At 40.8% G+C, this 21,227-nt stretch overlaps 1 protein-coding gene across 2 annotated transcripts in view; it reads right to left on the reverse strand.

The window, feature by feature from the left end:
- Nucleotides 1-20,770, reverse strand: part of ELP2 (elongator acetyltransferase complex subunit 2) — a 162,159-nt gene extending 141,389 nt beyond the window's left edge. For both annotated transcript variants that reach the window (XM_063451860.1, XM_063451861.1), the window contains exons 1-6: nt 20,593-20,770; nt 19,376-19,454; nt 15,277-15,347; nt 14,868-15,018; nt 13,118-13,195; nt 2,170-2,234 (exon numbers count right to left, since the gene is read on the reverse strand). In XM_063451860.1, coding sequence (XP_063307930.1) covers nt 2,170-2,234; nt 13,118-13,195; nt 14,868-15,018; nt 15,277-15,347; nt 19,376-19,454; nt 20,593-20,745 — 597 coding nt within the window. In that variant the 5' untranslated portion in view covers nt 20,746-20,770. The remainder of the gene's footprint in view (nt 1-2,169; nt 2,235-13,117; nt 13,196-14,867; nt 15,019-15,276; nt 15,348-19,375; nt 19,455-20,592) is intronic.
- Nucleotides 20,771-21,227: the final 457 nt, after the last annotated feature.

Here is a 21,227-nt window from a genome sequence, read left to right on the forward strand (position 1 = left end):
AAAGTATTCACCCCCTTGACTTTTTACCTATTTTGTTACATTACAGCCTTAAGTTCAATGTTTTATTAATCTGAATTTTATGTGATGGATCAGAACGCAATAGTCTAAGTTGGTGAAGTGAAATTAGAAAAATATATACATAATATTACTATTTTTTTAGAAATAGTAAACAGAAAATTGGCGTGTGCGTATGTATTCACCACCTTTGTTATGAAGCCCATAAAAAGCTCTGGTGCAACCAATTACCTTCAGAAGTCACATAATTAGTGAAATGATGTCCACCTGTGTGCAATCTAAGAGTCATTACATATACACACACACCTTTTTTTTTTTTTTGAAAGGCCCCAGAGGCTGCAACACCTAAGCAAGAGGCACCACTAACCAAACACTGCCATGAAGACCAAGGAACTCTCCAAACAAGTTAGCGACTCTGTTGTTGAGAAGTAAAAGTCAGGGTTAGGTTATAAAAACAAATGTCCAAATCTTTGATCTCCAGGAGCACCATCAAATCTATTATAACCAAATGGAATGAACATGGCACAACAGCAAACCTGCCAAGAGATGGCCGCCCACAAAAACTCATGGACCGGGCAAGGAGGGCATTAATCAGAGAGGCAGCAGAGAGACCTAAGGTAACCGTGGAGGAGCTGCAGAGTTACACAGCAGAGACTGGAGTACCTGTACATAGGACGACAATAAGCTGTACACTCCATAGAGTTGGGCTTTATGGCAGAGTGGCCTGAAGAAAGCTATTACTTTCAGCAAAAAACAAAATGGCACTTTATGAGTTTGCAAAAAGGCATGTGGGTGACTCCCAAAAGGTATGGAGGAAGGTGCTCTGGTCTGATGAGACTAAAATTTTACTTTTCGGCCATCAAAGAAAATGCTATGTCTGGCACAAACCCAACACATCACATCACCCGAAGAACACCATCCACAGTGAAACATGGTGGTGGCAGCATCATGCTGTGGGGATGTTTTTCAGCAGCCGGGACTGGAAAACTGGTCAGAGTTGAGGGAAAGATGGATGGTGCTAAATACAGGGATATTCTTGAGCAAAACCTGTACCACTCTGTGCGTGATTTGAGGCTAGGGCGGAGATTCACCTTCCAGCAGGACAATGACCCCAAACACACTGCTAAAGCAACACATGAGTGGTTTAACGGGAAACCATGTAAATGTGTTGGAATGGCCTAGTCAAAGCCCAGACCTCAATCCAATAGAAAATCTGTGGTTAGACTTAAAGATTACTGTTCACAAGCGCAAACCATCCAACTTGAAGGAGCTGGAGCAGTTTTGCAAGGAGGAATAGGCAAAAATCCCAGTGGTAAGATGTGGCAAGCTCATAGCGACTTATCCAAAGCGACTTGGAGCTGTGATTGCCGCAAAAGGTATTGACTTTAGGGGGGTGAATAGTTATGTACATTGACTTGTTCTGTTATTTTGCTCTATTTGTTGTTTGCTTCACAATAAACAAAACAAATTAAAGACTTCTTCAAAGTTGTGGACATGTTTTGTAAATTAAATGATGCAAATCCTCAAACAATTCATGTTAATTCCAGGTTGTGAGGCAACAAAACACACAAAATGGCAAGGGGGGTGAATACTTTTGCAAGGCACTGTATCTAGCCAAGCAAAATCAAGATCATTTATATTACCTGGAAAAATGCATGGGATGTCCTGCATACTTATCGGTATCTCTATATTACCATGCTGTCATTAAATAAGGGGTATATTGTTTTTTTTTTTGTTTTTTTTAAAGTTCCTAAAAGACTTGTTATGACAGCACAGTCCATCATTTGTGGTCATCTGGTTACAAAGAAAAGTTATAATCACTTTTAAGATACGAATAGAGTAAGAATAAACTTCCCTGTAAAGGAAATTTAGTTTTATCAGTATTCAGTCAGAACACACAACAACCCCCAAAAAAACATTATTCCACCTGTTCAAACAGAAAACAAAGGCCCGAATTAGTATGTCCTAATTACCAAAAGCTTGAGTGGTTGGAATTTAAATGAGAATTGTTTTGTATGATGACTGTCTGGGGGGTACTAATGTAGTTATCCTAGAAGTCTGTAATGACAGCAGAAGGCTATACATCAAAAGGAGATGAAAAATAATGCAAATTTCAGCAAGTAAATGACTGCCAACTGAGAAACAAATAATTACCTGCTTGTTCTGTTGTACATACAAATGAATCCGGCTGTCATCCGCGCCACAAGCTAAAATAGGCACTGCAAATCGGAATAAAGCAAGACACAAATGTCAGTGTAAGACTATACAGAAAGCAAACACATAAAAAAAATAGAATGTAGTGCTTGCACAAGTTACAATAAAAAGAGGCCTAGGCTTGTGTTTATCAAACCAAGCTTTGCACATCAAAATTATATATATATATATATATATATATATATATATATATATATATATAAACCCACTGTAAATGTCATCATGTTCTAGCTGTGTTGTAGAAAGTGCTACATGACATTTTCACACTGCAAATCAGTAGAACATTAATACTCTAGATGCCCAATAGTTATTTGCCTCTACTTACCTCCTCTGCGATGTGACTGCTAGCAATGAACAGGGCAGCAGCATGTGCAGCCTCACTGCCCCCAATGGACTCTCAAATCGTCTGACAGTTCCCAAACTGGGTGCACACTGAAATGGTGCATGCATAATACCTTGTGCAGCTGCCTATTACCTCCATATTGGTCCATTGTCAGGAGCAGAAAAAGATATTTCCCACCAGACACTGACACAAGAGAAGAGGAAGCACCAAGGGTCAGGAGGTACTTTTCTATTCCAAAAGCATCCGACTGACCCAGATATCCACAAATATCAAATATATGCACCCAGACTAGTTTAGCTTATTGAAGTAGTCCGAGTGCAGTGACCCTGTCCCCCTTAACCCTGCAATAGTAATTATTTCAGAAACTGCAATAGTGCAGGATTTTAAATTTATTTTAATGGAGTTTTCAATAGAGAGTTTGGGGGTTTACGCTCCGATACCAGCACCACTGACTCATGAGCACCGTCTATCATTCTATTTTGTAATTTTAAAAATATATTTGAGATTTATGATGTGTAATGGATGAGCACTTTTTACTGGGTGTACCTGTATAAGATGTATGCAAGAAATACTTTAATGTAGGTGTGTCCCTAATTAAAGAGATGGAAATATCACACCACAAAAGGGTTCTCTTTACCTTCCAACAAGAACAGGAAGTAATACTTGCATGATGTGGTATGCTAAAAGTGAAGCCTGGGAGTTGTTGCCTGCATTTAAACTACCATATATACTCGAGTATAAGCCGACCCGAATATAAGCCGACCCGAATATAAGCCGAGGCCCCTAATTTTACCCCAAAAAACTGGGAAAACTTATTGACTCGAGTATAAGACTAGGGTGGGAAATGCAGCAGCTACTGGTAAATTTCTAAATAAAATTAGATCCTAAAAAAATTATATTAATTGAATATTTATTTACAGTGTGTGTATATAATGAATGCAGTGTGTGCGTATGAGTGCAGTGTGTGCGTATGAGTGCAGTGTGTGCGTATGAGTGCAGTGTGTGCGTATGAGTGCAGTGTGTGCGTATGAGTGCAGTGTGTGCGTATGAGTGCAGTGTGTGCGTATGAGTGCAGTGTGCGTGTGTATGAGTGCAGTGTGCGTGTGTATGAGTGCAGTGTGCGTGTGTATGAGTGCAGTGTGCGTGTGTATGAGTGCAGTGTGCGTGTGTATGAGTGCAGTGTGCGTGTGTATGAGTGCAGTGTGCGTGTGTATGAGTGCAGTGTGCGTGCGTATGAGTGCAGTGTGTGTGTGTGTATGAGTGCAGTATGAGTGCAGTGTGTGTGTGTGTATGAGTGCAGTGTGTGTGCGTATATATTAATTGAATATTTATTTCCAGTGTGTGTATATAATGAGTGCAGTGTGTGTGTATGAGTGCAGTGTGTGTGTATGAGTGCAGTGTGTGTGTATGAGTGCAGTGTGTGTGTATGAGTGCAGTGTGTGGGTATGAATGCAGTGTGTGTGTATGAATGCAGTGTGTGTGTATGAATGCAGTGTGTGTGTATGAATGAAGTGTGAGTGTGTGTGATGCAGTGTGTGTTTGTGTATGTGTTGGTGGGGGTGGGCATTTTGATATATTAATTATGTTATTAATTATTATTTTATTTTTTATTTTTTAATATTATTATAATTTTTTTATTATTATTTATTATTTAACTGAATTATGAATTTTTATTTTTTTTATTATATTTTTTTTTGTCCCCCCTCCCTGCTTGATACATAGCAGGGAGGGGGGCTCCTTCCCTGGTGGTCCAGTGTCATTGGTAGTTCAGTGGGGGGGGAGAGGGGGGCTGGCAGAGCTGTACTTACCTGTCCTGCAGCTCCTGTCAGCTCTCTCCTCCGCGCGGTCTGTGCAGCTCCCTCTGTCAGCTCCCAGTGTAAGTCTCGCGAGAGCCGCGGCTCTCGCGAGACTTACACTGGGAGCTGACCGAGGTGCTGAACGGACGGCGCGGAGGAGGAGAGAGCTGACAGGAGCTGCAGGACAGGTAAGTACAGCTCTGCCAGCCCCCCTCTCCCCCGGTCTGTATTATGGCAATGCAAATTGCCATAATACAGACTCTGACTCGAGTATAAGCTGAGTTGGGTTTTTTCAGCACAAAAAATGTGCTGAAAAACTCGGCTTATACTCGAGTATATACGGTAAGTAAGCATTAATTGAGGGAGCATAGATGATCACAAGATTCCTGAAACCAATGACACATGGCACTTGTGAAGACATAATGAAGAAACACATAAGGCACTTTTTGATACTTTATCAAATTCCGTTTTGCATTAGATTAACTGCTTGCTCTGAATGCGTAACCATAATTTTATTTTATGTATAAAAACTCACCTTCTTCCGAAATTTTTTTTTTTTTTTTATTCTTTATTTTATTGAGTCTTTTGAGTAATACACAACAGAAAATAGCAATAGGAGCTATTGGCACATGAACAATAGATGCACTCAAGTAAAATAGGCTTTTTTTATTACAAGCAGATAACAATGCATGTGTGATATACGTATAGAGAAGAACATAGGATAATAAACAGGATTGGAGAAGGATGTTAATGCCACTGCAGTTAACCACTAAATAAAGTATTATATATTCTCATTTTTAATTTAGCATTTCACAAAAAAGCTGATAATGGGAGGAGAGTGGCACAGAGTATGGAGTAAATTTATAATGGTGCCCTGTCAGAGCCTTAAGACCCAAAGAGCCCTAAGCCATAAGCCATAAGTGATGTTTAGCCTATGCCCATTAGCCAGTGCAGTGGCGTACATACTGCGGTAGGAGGGGTCGCAGCTGCGACCGGGCCCGTCACTCCAGGGAGCCCGGCCGCCCTGTGGACCCCTGCGACCGGGTACCCGTTATCACCTTTTGCGGCCCTGGCGGCAAACTGCCGGGGCCGCTGTTCACGGGGTCCATCGGGTGGCCCATGCTGTCAGAGCCACCCGATGGATATGGATTGTCAGGGGGCCCGGTCAGCGCTGGGCGCTTTAACAGCGCGACCAGACCCCCTGTGATTACATCACATGCTGGGAGGAAGTGACTGCACGTCACTCCTCCCAGCAATCAGACAGAGCGGGAGGAAATAGAGGGAGTCAGAATGGGAACTCTAGACTCCCATCAAGCTGAGCCACCACTGGACCCCAGGGAAAGTCACCCTCCTGCATCTAAAAGGTAGGAAACAGGAGGGTGACTTAAACATTGTGTGTGTCTGTCTGTCTGTGTCTTTGTATGTATGTGTTGTGTGTCTGTATGTGTCTTTGTACATATGTGTGTGTGTGCCTGTCTGTCTGTATGTGTACCTGTCTGTATGTCTTTATATGTGTGTGTGCCTGTCTGTGTCGGTCTGTATGTCTGTGTGTGTCTGTTTGTATGTATGTGTGTCTTGTGTGTGCAAGTGTGTATGTGTCTTGGGGGAAAGAGAAGGGGGCGGGGGTGGGCCCACGGATCAGTTTCGCACCGGGGCCCCATGGATTGTGTGTACGCCACTGAGCCAGTGCAACCTGCCCATGGGCAGCAGCCCCCAGATCCCTGCAAAAGCACCCCACCAGCCCCGGGCTATTTCACAGTCCAGCACTCTTTTCTTACGGGTCCAGTCGCCTCCATCAGTCCGAACGGGAACTCCTCTCACCTTATGTTATTCTCTGTGTGCATGCATTCCGAGGCTGTGAGCTGTGCTTCGGAGATTACCCCTTGCAGACTGAGGAACAGGTAAGTAACGACAGATTGCAGGGCGGCTGCCCCAAAGCTGTGATGCTCTCCGTGTCTTCACCCTTTGCCTCTGTATTTTCAGTACCGCGGAATAGCGGGTAGACCGTGGTGTAGTAGCATGTCCAGGTGTGGGCTGTCTAGGTTCAGGTGTTGCCGCTTGTTCCTGCATCCTAGCAGTGATTTTGTCCCAGAACTGTAGCCACAATTCAGCAAAGGACCTCTCAATGCGTTCCACATCGTGGTCCTGCGCTCAGAGATCTGTACAGTGGCCATCTTGACTTTAAGGTCACGTTTGATCAGCCCTGTGGGTCTCAACCCCTGGAGCATCTCTCCACCTCTTGTTAGGCATGGTGCGCAGAGTGGGTACAGGGATATCCCCCGCCAGTCCAAAAGGTGGGGGGGGAGCAATGACTCATCTGCTTCAAGGCATACTGCCATCGGCGGGAGATCGGCCGCTACTCCCTACCACCAGGCCGCAGACCCTTTGTGTCGCAGGAACTGAGAAATCTGGCCCTCCTGTCAGCTGAGAATAGCTCACAGGGGTCAAGGGATCAGTAACGCAAGTTGTGTCGATTAGAGAGCGGAGACAGGCAAGAACTTACGCTTTAGCAGTGCAAACATGAGGAGCCCTCCGCAAATGCGACTATTCGCCATAAAAGGTCAGGCCCCGCCCCCTCCTTAAGATCATTGATAAATGTAAAATTTCTTAAAAGGTGTTGTAGATATTTTATTTTTTTTAAGCCAATTGGAAGGTGTACCAAACATCTAAGTACAAATAGGGCATCTGTCTTCTCGTGAAATAAAGATATATAGAGATATATAGTGATAAACTCCTCTTCCTAGGTGAGTTTGTCACAAGTTCCTAGAGGAGTCTGCTTTCCAGCCTCCTGCCCACAGACTATGGGCACTGCAAGTAAACCTGAAAAAGACAATTTAACTGGCTTGGTTCGTGTGATTCCATTTTGCTGTTCGGGAACTATGGACCACCTGGGAGCTTGTTAAGCCTAATGGATACATTGTAACGATCCTAACCACAGTGTTCTAATCGTTCATCTGGTTGGCCGCAACTCATATGAAAGACCACGAGGTGGCGGCAATCTTGTTCACATGATCACAGGCCGCGGTGTTTGGTCGTTGAGTTCATGGAAATATTTTCGGACACAAACTCCCGAACACCGATGGACTTCCATGATCGCCTGTGTTCGGGTTTATATTATATATATATATATATACATATGTTATATATAACACTGAAGAACACTGCTCGGTGGGATCGTTCGTCTGGATGAAAGGAACAAGCTCCACGGTATGGCAATGGATTCTGTTTGGTAGTTTGTTCTCTTTTAAAACTAACTTGAACGAATTATGACTCATGAAAATCTCAAACCCCTGAACCGATCTGGGTGATTTGGGATATATTGGTCACCTAGATTGGGGCTATCAGGGGATGTGACTTTTATGGGGTTTTATGTGTTTAAAGGTATTTGGGGTTTTTTGTAATATTGTATGTTTTTCTGTTCCTGACTCAATTGTCGCTCAGGCACAGAGAAGGAGTTTGTAACTAGTCCCCTCTCAGGATTATCCTGTTTGTGTGCGAGTATCAGAGGCGTGCTTAACTGTGTCTAAAATTGTATAAAAGCAGGCCATCTGGCCAGATTAAATCATCCCAGCTTGTACTTCCAGAACTATGTGTCTTATGGTTACTGGGAGAGGAAAGGGCTAATCACTACTCCAGCTCGTTCCAGTGTTAAGGATTCAACGGGGAAAGTCCTTGTGCCTAGGGGCGGATAGAGCGAGCTCCCCATTCGGCTCCAGGACCCCAGTCAAACCACGGCAACTGTTTGCAGAAGTGCTGCGGTTTGTCCCCTGTTCCAGCTAGGAAGCGGTCCTTGGCGGAGGTACAGGGAGCTCTGTTACAAACAGATTATATATATATATATACATACATTATATATATATATATATATACACACACACACAAATGTTCAGTCCTTGCACTCAGATACATACACTGCAGGACACTGCAAATATAATTGCCGGGTGCAACAAATAGCCACAACCAAAAAGAATATACAAATAGTAAATATTGGCTAGCACTCACGGTCTTGTAGTAAAATGGTACTTTATTGAAAAATCATAAAATCAACGTTTCAGCCCACGACCGGGGCTTTCCTCAGGATCAACAAGCAGTAACAATGTGAACAACATAATGTACAAGAATATATAACCCAAGAAAAAAGAGAAACTCACCACAGGTGATTCCAGCTAATTGATCGGCGTTCTCCAAAACCTATTGCGCATACCCGGAAGTGTAATGCGTAACGCGATGACATCATCGCTGACACTTCGTATACACGGGTTGCTATGGACACCGATACAAGAATGAGTTAGTTAAATTCAAAAAACAGAAATTTGAACGTGTCTCCCAAGACTATAAAGACCATCAAGTTTACAAATGGCTCATGGGTACACAGCAACGAAGACCCAGGCGCCCTAAGAAGACGATTATACGCCCAAATATACCTACGGTGGATATGACGTCGAGTGAGTCAGCATTCGATACGGAACTCACTATTGATGATAAGAATACTTTTTTAGGAGCTTCCACTATGGGCACTACAACAAGGAGCCGTGGCAGAGTCATAAGAGGAGGATTTCGAGAAGAAGCAGGAAAGGGAAGACCAATCATCCGTGGAAAACCACCTCTCAAACGATGATTCCTCTATTCAACCTCTCTCAACGACAGCTAATACCGCAAGAATTAAAGATCTTGAGTTTAGGATTATCCTTTGTCCCTACGGCATTCCCTAACATTGTAGTATGGAATGTAGAGTTATACCAGTTTGGGAGATCAATACGTTTACAAGAATTTTTCCACAAGGATAATTCAAATATTCAACAATATCAGCCTAAGTCTATCAACTTTAAACCTAAATCCAAATTTGATCCCCAAACACACAAAGCAAGCATCAAAACTTTTTTGTCAACTACTCAGCAGCAATCTTTAAATGAGATACAACAACCTAACCATAAACGACACAACATTACGAGGAAAGAACGCCTTTTAATCAACAATTGAGCCAAGGACCCCAAGATAGTTATCCGCTCAGCAGATAAGGGGGGGTGGCATCGTTATTATGGATAACAAAATGTATGCGGATGACATTCTACAACAACTAGGAGATTCTGACACATATCAAATTCTATTGGAAGATCCAACCATCAAAATACAACAGAAATTAGATTTAATTTTAATTATGGGACTTAGGGCAAACTATATTGATCAGGATATGTATCTATACCTATCTCAACTTCATCCCCGTACTCCCATTATGTATTCAATTCCAAAAATTCATAAGAACGCCTCAAAGCCCCCCGGGCGTCCAATCGTTTCGGCAGTTGATGGTGTATTGGAGCCAGTGGCACGATGGTTGGATTCTTTGTTTAAGAATCCAGTGGAAGCTTTACCTACATGTGTCAAAGACACCCCTTCTTTGTTGACTAAGTTACAGTCTTTGAATATTGATTTTCCACATACAGTTCTTATCACTATGGATGTCAGTAGCCTCTATACCTTCATCCCGCATGATGTCAGTATAGAGGCTATGAGACAAGTTTTGTCACAGTCTTCTGTCTATCATGGTTCTCCTATTGAGATTGTTTTGGAATTATTTGAATTTACGTTAAAGTACAATTATTTTCGCTTTGAACAAACGTGGTATATGCAGCTTAAAGGAACGTCCATGGGTGCTGCAATGGCACCCATGTACGCTAATGCATTCATGTACATTTATGAAATAAACCATATTTCCATTTATCAACAACATATTTGTAGCTACTTTCGCTACATTGATGACTTGCTTATTGTTTGGAGGGGAACTGAATCACAAGCTCAAGCTATGGTTGAGCATCTGAATTCATTACCATCCCAAGTCAGGATGACAGCGGACATTAGTTCTAAGCTAGTACATTTCTTAGATTTACAATTGGAATTTGTCAACAATAAGCTGGCATATTGCTTATATTTCAAACCAACTGACCGCAATACGATACTTCACCATAATAGTTCCCACCTTCCAGCATTAATCAAATCTATACCTTATGCACAATATTGACGAGTCATTCGAAACAACTCAGAGGACGATGTGAGAGATCAACAGATATAAGATATGACCCAAAAGTTCAGGGAACGTGGCTATGATAGGCATACTCTGATGACAGCGCTATCTAGAGCACAGAAGGTAGATGCCCCAATGAAGGTCTCTTCTACTTCTAGGATGGTATTCCCTATGACCTACCACAATAAATCCTTACAGATTTCAAACATTGTTAAACAAAATTGGAAGATGTTATCTTCGGAAGACACCTTACCTAAAGTTTTTAAAGAGCCTCCAATGATTTGTCACAGACGAAATAAGAATTTACGTGATTTACTCGTTAAAACTGATCCAGTTTCCAGTTACCAACTGACACCAAACACCCAAGTAAGGGGTAGTGTGAGATGTCTCAGTTGCGTTACTTGTGGTCATTTGGTCCCTTCTCTGACATTTCACCATCCACATACAAACAAACGTTACAATATCAAGTTTACTATCACTCATACGTCATTTATAAAGTTTCTTGCCCGTGCTGGCTTTTTTATATTGGTAAAACCATTACCCCACTCTGTGATCGTATCCGAGGGCACAGATCTAATATCAGAACGGCTTCCCGAGATGGCTATTCGGACAAGCCCGTGGCTAAGCATTTTTTTGAGAAAGGACATCCACTTGCTACTTTAAAATTTGTGGCAATTGACCACATCTTAACACACTTAAGAGGTGGAGACCATGGCAATTTGCTATTAAGAAAGGAAACCTTTTGGATTTTGGAGTTAAATACAGTTGCCCCATATGGATTGAATGAAATGATCACATACCATCCATTTTTGTAATATTATTCTATTAATTTTCATCTGTCATCCATATGTTTTACATATATATTTTTTTAATATATTCAAGTAGTTTGGATTTTTGTGATATTTCATGAGATTTAGTTTTAGTGGTAGAATATAACAACTTTTGTAAAGTTCATTGATTCTATGTATTACACTGTACCTATAGTGTACATACTTCTTTGCAAATTAATATCGCTGTTTGCATGTTGTGTTTGGTTACACTGTATGGGTTTAATATTCCTGCCATATCTCTTATTATACCCACTACGAAGTAGATTTCCTTTTTTTTTTTCATATTTTTCCTGTTTTTATAAATTTTTTCCTATTATATATTTTTCACCGTGGGTTCTTATTAGAATAATACAGGAGAGCTGCTTACTTGCAGCCTATTTCTATGTATCTCTCATGCAGAGTTACTGATTAAGCTTCACTGTATTAAGGTGTGATTTATCCTTGATATACTATTTTTCACTTTTATTTCTCTGTATTTCAGTAGTTTCAGTTTATATTTATCGGTGTCCATAGCAACCCGTGTATGCGAAGTGTCAGCGATGATGTCATCGCGTTACGCATTACACTTCCGGGTATGCGCAATAGGTTTTGGAGAACGCCGATCAATTAGCTGGAATCACCTGTGGTGAGTTTCTCTTTTTTCTTGGGATATATATTCTTGTACATTATGTTGTTCACATTGTTACTGCTTGTTGATCCTGAGGAAAGCCCCGGTCGTGGGCCGAAACGTTGATTTTATGATTTTTCAATAAAGTACAATTTTTCTACAAGACCGTGAGTGCTAAAGAACATTGTGTTTATATCTATCTATGTGTATATTATATTCCAAACATTCCAAAGGGGTAAAATCTTAATGAAAATGTTAATTGAATCTTTGTTAGAAATTCACTGAAACTAGACATAGGCTCCTAACTGACGAAGTGCCAGAAACTGAAGATCGAAGATGGGAGCTATGCATAGGTGTGCGCAGCCTATTGCATTAGGGTGTGCACCCTAAAGCACAAACACACGCCGCGTGTGTGTGTGTGTGTGTGTGTGTGTGTGCTGTTAGTTTGCGGTGTGAGGGGGTGCTGTGTGTGTGAGGGTGCTGTTAGTGTACTGTGTGTGTGAGGGTGCTATATGTGTAGGTGCTGTATGTTTGGAGGGATTGTGGGGGTGGAGGTGGGGGCAGATTAGTAAATATCCCCCTCTTTTCTTACCTTATGTAGGGAGGGGGGATCCTTGCTGCCATGTGCCATCCCTGGTTGTCCAGTGGTGAACGCTCAGATCTCGCGAGAGGAACCCGGCAGAGCTGCTGGCAAGAGCTCCCCAGGTCCTCTCCTGCCTCCCTCCATGCTGCTGTGGGCCGGTGAGGGAGATCTTTGATCTCCCACCCGCCCATGGAGGCTTAGAGCAGAGCCGGCGCTCGGATAGCGCTAGCTCTGCATGAGCCGACAGGGGAGATCCTGAGATCTCCCCTGCCGGTCTCAATCCACAGGCGTGCCACGGGGATTAGGGTGTGCCCAGGCACACCCGACACACCGTGCGCACGCCTATGGAGCTATGTAAGTAACCCCTGCTCCACCGCTCCTCAATCAGCGATGTCGCAAAGACCCATGAACGTAATAGAGCTGCTTTACAGATGGCCTCACACATAAAGCTAGGTTAAAGCCCAAATATGTACTGGGAAAAAAATAATAATTCCCCCCCACACTTTTATGTATGCAAGACAAAATAATGCATTCATGGCTGTAAAACATGCAATCTTGTAATATTGAATTTAAATTAAACACACACACACACACACACACCAAAACTTGCTAGTGTGGTACATTTTTGCACAATACATATAGACCAAGAAATATTTCAAAATGGCAAAGGTATGGAAGCACAAAAAACAAAACTTTTGAATTTTACTCACCTCTGCTTCCAGGTAGAAACGATAAGCAGACATCCAGAACAAAACCATTTCCAAAGCACAGGGTCTGAAGACATTCAGCTTTAAAAATAAGCAGTTGGAAAACCTGTTACGCATTATCATCAAATGTAATCAAATTAAATAAATTATGTTAATTCCATTGAAACAATATTAACAAGCTGACTTTTACAGACTTTAGAGAGGTTTATTTATTGTCATATTCAGAATTTTCCCTTTTCCTGGGACAGATTTTAGATCTGTAGAAATCCCCACTTAGACTATGACTCAAAATTAAAAGCTCCAAACTACTACACATGTCTAAGAGATACTCACAACTGAAATTTTTCTGTATAGAGACTGTGGGTAGAGAACAGGACAGAAGTACAGTTGTGGTCAAAATTAATAAACCCCTGTTGAAAATCGAGTTTATTGTCAAACAAAAGCAATTAAAATAGCTCAATACAATACAATACAATACATCTCCAGTCTCAAAATGATTCAACCCCTTCATGGCAAGCATCTTTAGTACTTAGTAGAACACCCTTTTGCTGTTGTGACCTGCTGCAAACGTGATACATAGCCAAACACAAGCTTCTGGAGGCATTCCTGAGGAATCTTAGCCCATTGCTCATAAACAAAGGCCTCGAGTTGCAACTGCCTTCTTCAAATCAGGGGTTTAAGTCAGGTGACAGAAGACGTCTTGGAAAATTCTACAGTGGCCATCACAACCAAGCCTTGGTGAAATTTGAGGCATGCATGGGAATATTGTCTTGTTGGAAGGTCCAATGATGCACAAGCTTCAGCTTCCTCACAGACGGCATGACATTTTCTCCTAGGATTTCTGGATACTTCCAACAGTGCCTCTAGGAACATTCAGTGCCTTCACTACATTTTTGTATCCTGTTCCTTGTTTGTAAAGGGCGATGATCTCTTCTCTTAACTGTGTGGACCATTCTTTTGACTTAGAAATATGGCTAACATGCAATCAAACGTGACACTCAACAAATACCAGTTCAGGTATTTCAAGTGTTCCTGCTCAAGCACATCTGGTGCTTCCAATGAAGCCCTTGATACAGGGCTTGAGACAATATCTGTTTTGCATATTTGTGCTGTTGTGATAGATTCGATTCAGGGGGTTGAATAATTTTGAGACTGGAGAAGGCATTATAAGGTTGCATTTTCAGATGCATTTGGGGAAACCACTTGAAGCATGTGGTGAGGTATTTCAATTACAAGTAGCAAGTAAGAAATTCAGCCCTAATGAGGGTGTGATGGACCCTCTAGACTTGCAGTGGCAATTAGTTTTTAAGATCTGGCTAGTAGTGTAGGACTTGAAAATGTAAGCTTTGTATCATAACATTATACATTTTAACACCAAAAATGGTAAGAGGTTTAAAAAAAAAAAAAAAAAATTAATACTATAGTCATCAAAAAACGTTTGCTTAATGAAGCAGTTTTGGTGAAAAAAAGTCATGCTCCTGCAGTCTCACTGCTCAATTATCTCTTTACAGGAAGTGTTTAGGAAGGCAGTGCATGTCAGAAGGGATGGGAGCCAGGAGGGAGGGGGGGCACTCCAGGATTCTCTAGTGCCAGGAAAACAAACCTGTTTTCCTGGCACTAGAGAATCCCTTTAATCCTAAATCAATATCTAATGTTTCTTCTGCTACCTGGTCCCTTCTCCATTTACTCAGCATTTAAACAATTTATAACACTCATTTCATTTACATCAAATATCATTAACAAATAAACCTACTTGTTGACTTCTCCTGTGACCATATTCGAACAGTGCAGTCAGAGGCAGCGGAGGCTACAAGAAGATTATCATCAGATCCATTCTGTGTATACACCGCATGAACTACACCTACTGCTTCAGTATGACCTTCCAAAACCACAGAGTGTGCAAACTACAGAGGTGCAAAAAACACATTTAGCAATAGACAATGTAAGGACACTGCTACAATGCTCCCACTAGTTTATAGAGAGGATGCTTTACAGAAGCCAATATTTTGTAGGAGATGTCAGTAATGCTAAATTATGAATGAGTGCATTGAATGTTTTCAGACTTCAACATTAGTAAATACAGGACATGGGCAGAGGAATAGTTTAATGGGTAATTGCCCAACAACTGCAGTCCATGTCCCTTATTGTTGCATGCAACTTACTTGGTTTTCTTTAATATTCCATATGATCACTTGCTTATCAGATCCTCCTGAAACAAGCTCTGTCTCCTCACCTAAAATAACCATACAATACATGTTCACTTATGCTGAATTCCGTTCAAAAAGAATAGAACTACACATTACATACAGGTTATGTATTTAGCCATTACAAATTGAATCCCATAGGTTATGCATATAAGAGGAACACTCCTAGCACATTAACCACATATTACAGTGGTAATGGTGCAAGGAAGCTCTGGAAAAAAAAATCCTTACTATTTAGCTTTGTGGTGGAACGATCGTCAGCGCAGCAAGTCTGCTGCACGAGGGACGCATGCTGGGGGAGAGGGGGAGGGAGGAGATCCATTGGGTGGCCCACGCACTTCGGGCCACCCGATGGGTATTTCTTAACAGGGGTCTGGTGCCGCAGCCCGTTAAGAGCGCGACAGGGCAGCTATAGTATTGCCTGGCTGGTTGGAAGTGACAGAGGCCGCGTGTGGGTGGCAAAAAAGGCACAGGCAGCAGGGGAGAGAAAAAAAAACTGCATGTCAGTCATGGTGTGTGTTCATATCAGTGTATGTCTATATATTTTATATGTTTTAAATAATAAATAACATTTTGTAGCCTTTACCTTGATTGGTGCTGCCATATATCTTAGTTACTTTACTTTTATTATTTTATTCTTACCTGGCATTCTGACTATATACATCAGCAGGTATTCAGACAAAGAATCCTAGGTGAGGATTGTACCACCCAAGTCACATGTATAGAGCGGTTTGGACTGCTCCTCAAATTATGAGTAAGGATTTTTATTATTACCTTTTTAATTGTCCTTACTGACAGCACTATTCTGTTTTTTTATGGTACTCATGATCACTACATTGTTGCTGAGGACTACAATAGAGATACCTACATATCCATAAGTGGAGATTTATACCACTCTATGATGTATATTCTGGAGCTGGTCATAGCTTCACTTCACATGAGGTGGCAATCACAAACTGTTGTGGTGTGTGTCCTACTTCAGCTGACCTACTGAACCAACACATTTTCATGTAATGACAGATGTCTCATCGGGGTCTTCTAGTAAAGGATGAACATTACCTTTGGGACTATTTTTATCATTACCATAAATATATATTTACATTTTTATACGGACTCATTATTACCTTAACTGTCTAATATATAATGTTCCCTATCATTTATATATTATTGTCCAAATTGCTATACTGTTTTGGCTGATTTTAATTTACTACTATTTAGTGCAACCTGTTTTTTTTTTTTTTACATTACTTCTATCTGGGTGTTTAGAGGGAATCCCACTTTTACAGGAGTGCTGCCATTTCTCTTCTCTGTCTGGTCATTTACTAAGTGCTTATCCACTGTTTTCTTGTTTGTTTGCTTAGTGTATGTCTGTGTGCATATACACACACATATACATATATATATATATATATATATATATATATATATATATATGAAACATGGGGGGATGGTTGCACTCACCTAAACATGCTTAAATGGGGTGCTGCTGGGGGCCATATTATACAATAAACAATACACAAGATCCAGCACACTCTCCTATCCACTAAACAGCAACTTCAATGTTGACAGATTTTATTAGTTTGTAAAAGTTTTTTTTTTTAAAACACCTAATCTAGGCAAAAAAATGGGGATTTAGTTACATTATATGATCATACATTGCATAAGCCTGCCACAACGTCAATGTACCCCATCTTTGGCAGGTCCTACTCTCACAGTCTAATGTCTGCTCTTATGAGATTAACCACTTACTTGGGAAAAAATTCCATCTGAGGCTCTCTGCAGTACAAGGCTAAATAGGGACCTGAGATGAGGCAGATATAGATTATATATATATATATATCATGCACTCCTACTCACAGTATTTAACACCAGGTGCTTGATAGCACTAAAAATGTATACAAAGAAGAAATTTATCAGCACTCCAGGGATTATGGAAAAAAAAGTTTACTTACAAAGAGTGTCTCAAACTGTCAATGTTTCAGTTCTAATTTGGAACTTTACTCAGGATAGCTACTAGAAGGACGTTAGACGACTTTTGGTCATTCGAATCCCCATAGGATTCCTATGGGAGAACTAACACCACAACTGCGCATGAAGTCTCCCACACCGGCTGACGTCAGCGGGGCAGGAGCAGAGGCGGTTTTGAGCCAGTGCCGAGGGACATCACTGATGGACTGAATTGACAGAAGGGGTTTTTAACCCCTTTTGCACCACAAGGAGCTATAGTGCCAGGAAAACAACTTTGTTTTACTAGCACTATAGTTTCCTTTTATTGATGAAATAAATAGAAAAAAATACTTTTACAATATTGAAAGACCTCACAGAGTCCCCACTCTGCAGGGAGAGAAGCAGGGCAGGCCATAGAGTTTAACAGTAGGTACATGAATATGGCAGAGGGTTCCAGGAACACATTGTCAGTTATTTTTTAAATATACATTATTAAATAATAATATATATCTTTTCAATACATGCTGCGAAAAAAAAATAAAAACATTCTGGTGACAGGTTTCCTAAGAGGTCTGCAGAATAACATACTCAAATATCGACAGGAGGAGGGAGTGCCAACATATATTAGAGCCCCAGGTGCCAGAAATCCTAGGTGTGCCTCTGAAATAACTCCATCTACCCATCACAAAGTGGGAGGATAAAGAAACCCGCTATAATCTAGACGCTCAAATGAATTTTAGAAGATATGTAAACAATGTATATGATTCTCCCACATACTCACAAAATGCAAAGCTAGTTTGCAAAATATATTTACTGGTTCATGTCCTGCTATGAGTGCAGTTATATAATATATATATATATATATATATATATATATATATATATATATATATATATATATATATATATATATACACATATATACACCGTATATACTCGAGTATAAGCCGAGTTTTTCAGCACATTTTTTGTGCTGAAAAACCCCAACTCGGCTTATACTCGAGTCAATTGTCTGTATTATGGCCATAATACAGACAGGGGCTGTGGGGGCTGCAGAGAGATGTTACTTACCTTTCCTGCAGCTCCTGTCAGCTCTCTCCTCCTCCGCCGGTCCGTTCAGCTCTTCTGTCAGCTCACAGTGTAAATCTCGCGAGAGCCGCGGCTCTCGCGAGATTTACACTGGGAGCTGACCGAGGTGCTGAACGGACCGGCGGAGGAGGAGAGAGCTGACAGGAGCTGCAGGAAAGGTAAGTAACATCTCTCTGCAGCCCCCACAGCCCCCTCCTACACAGTGCCCATCCACTGGACCACCAGGGAAGGAGAGCCCCCCTCCCTGGCCAGCTAGCAAGCAGGGAGGGGGGACGAAAAAAATTTATATATATTAATAATAATAAAAAAAATAAAAATAAAAAAATAATAAAATAAAAATAATAATAAAATAAAAAATAATAATAAAATAAAAAAATAATAATAATAAAAAAAATGTAATGAAGCAAAAAAAATATTAAAATAATTAAAAAATAAAAATGCCCACCCCCCACCAAGGCTCTGCATCACACTCTGCATTACACACACACACACACACACTGCATTCATGCACACACACTGCATTCATACACACAGCACTCATACACACACACTGCACTCATACACACACACTGCACTCATACACACACACTGCACTCATACACACACACTGCACTCATACACACACACTGCACTCATACACACCATTCTCATACACACACACTGCACTCATACACACAGCATTCTCATACACACACTGCATTCATATACACACTGCACTCATATACACACTGCATTCATTATATACACACACTAAATAAATATTCAATTAATATAATTTTTTAAGGATCTAATTTTATTTAGAAATTTACCAGCAGCTGCTGCATTTCCCACCCTAGTCTTATACTCGAGTCAATAAGTTTTCCCAGTTTTTTGGGGTAAAATTAGGGGCCTCGGCTTATATTCGGGTCGGCTTATACTCGAGTATATACGGTATGTATATATGTTTTATGAATATATTCTCAAACAAAAGTGAAGGAATTACCAATTGCAGTCCTAGAAAATACACTAATTAAATACTTACTACAATCATATTTCTGAATCCAGAAGACACAGTTGACTCTTCCAGTGTGGCCATTCAGCATAGTTATCACTGACTTTTCCTGTAATGATAAAATTTACAAATAAGCTAAACAAAGTACACACTTTTTGACTGGCGTATGGTGTTGATTCACCAGGTGACTATATTTCCAAACAGAGACATTTAATGCAGAATCTCAGATTGTACATCCGAAAGCAACATATGAAAACACCAAAAACTGACATGTATGATGAAAATGTTACTAGGAGAAAAGCGATGCCTGCTGAAATGCAGAATGCAGTCTAAAATATTATGCTTCGACACTCCAGATGTTGTGGACTACATCCCCCATAATGCTGGCAAAGCATCATGGGAGGTGTAGTCCAAAACATCTGCAGTGCCACAGGTTGCCTATGCTAGTCTCTTCATTTTGTATTAAGGAGGGTATTTTAAGAAAATTGTGGAAACAGGATTTCTCAGAAAAGCTATGCCCAAAACAGACCTTTCCCAATGTTTAACATGTGATATGCCAATGACGCAGAAGAGCAGCTTTTAAAAATTTAGATCAAATTTATAACACAAGTCCTTAACAACTTGGTATATTTAGAAAGTACCAGAGGGGACTCTGCTTGAAGCTGCAGTCAGTTTACCTAAGCAATGCAGTTTCAGGATCTTATTAGTTTTTCTCGTTTTTTTTTTTTTTCCCATTTACGTTTTAATAATATATTTTTTTATAAAAATAATATATTTTTAACGTGTTTCCATGTATTTATTTTTCCCAGTACACCGGTCTATTCCCTATCGATGTTGACAGGTTTGTGAAGTGTTATCTGGGTGCACTGAACATCAACTGTCTTGCTCATTAGAAACCTTCACGTACCCTTTATCTAACCCAATATACATAGCAGGAAAAAAAAAAAAACAGATGTCACTTTACATATTAAAATCATACATTGATGGTAAATGTGCCTTTTAGTGTAATATATGTATTCAGTGTAGATGTAGAATAAACATTAAAGAAAAAAAAAAACAAAGCCTAATAAAAATATACATTAAACACCAAAGTAAATGGCCCACGGTGAAACACATTTTAAACTGACAGGTGTTTTATTTGATGCATACAACGCTGTAGACATGTTTCTTCCCATCAGACAGACATGCACTCAGTACATGTACCATACAGCACAGAGCTCCATTACAATGCTGGGAAGCCTACTTACCTGGGGATCATACAGTGCTATGGAGTGACAGGTCCCACAGGCTAACAGCCCGCTCCGAGCCCAGCTCACACAGTGCGGACAGCGGTTGACAGAGAAAGCAGCATGGGCAAGATGTACAGTGGAAGCAGCCATGTTTGAACTCAATAACGTCATTCTCGAAACAGGAATCACGTGGCGCTGCCATACAATGCGACAGGAGAGAGAAGGCAGAAATCAATTTTGGACATAGCAAGGATCCGTAGTCTGGGAAGCGCTACAGTCGCCATGTTTGATTTGGGTAAAATGTACAATGTATGTCAAGTGATATGACAGGGTTACCTAGTACTGGATGTGGCTTATTTGCGTAGTACTCTACTTTATTTGAAGGGAGAATATGGGGATTCGATTTGTTCTTCATAGGATATCAGTTAGCTACCTAGCTTTTAATCATGGTCATTTCATTGTCAGCGGTATTTATGAACAGGCTTATTCATTACTACTGCTACTAAATTCCCCAGGGAATTGATAATATTAGGCCAAGCTGGAAGCAGCATGTAGAGAGGGCCCTAGTGCAAGTATTGTGCCCCCTCATATCCCAAGAGTTACCAGAAGTTAGATCCCTATCTGTTGTACAACTCCCACAATGCTGTCAGCTA

The sequence above is a fragment of the Pelobates fuscus genome, chromosome 4 (assembly GCF_036172605.1).
Source record: "Pelobates fuscus isolate aPelFus1 chromosome 4, aPelFus1.pri, whole genome shotgun sequence".
NCBI classification, from domain to species: domain Eukaryota; kingdom Metazoa; phylum Chordata; class Amphibia; order Anura; family Pelobatidae; genus Pelobates; species Pelobates fuscus.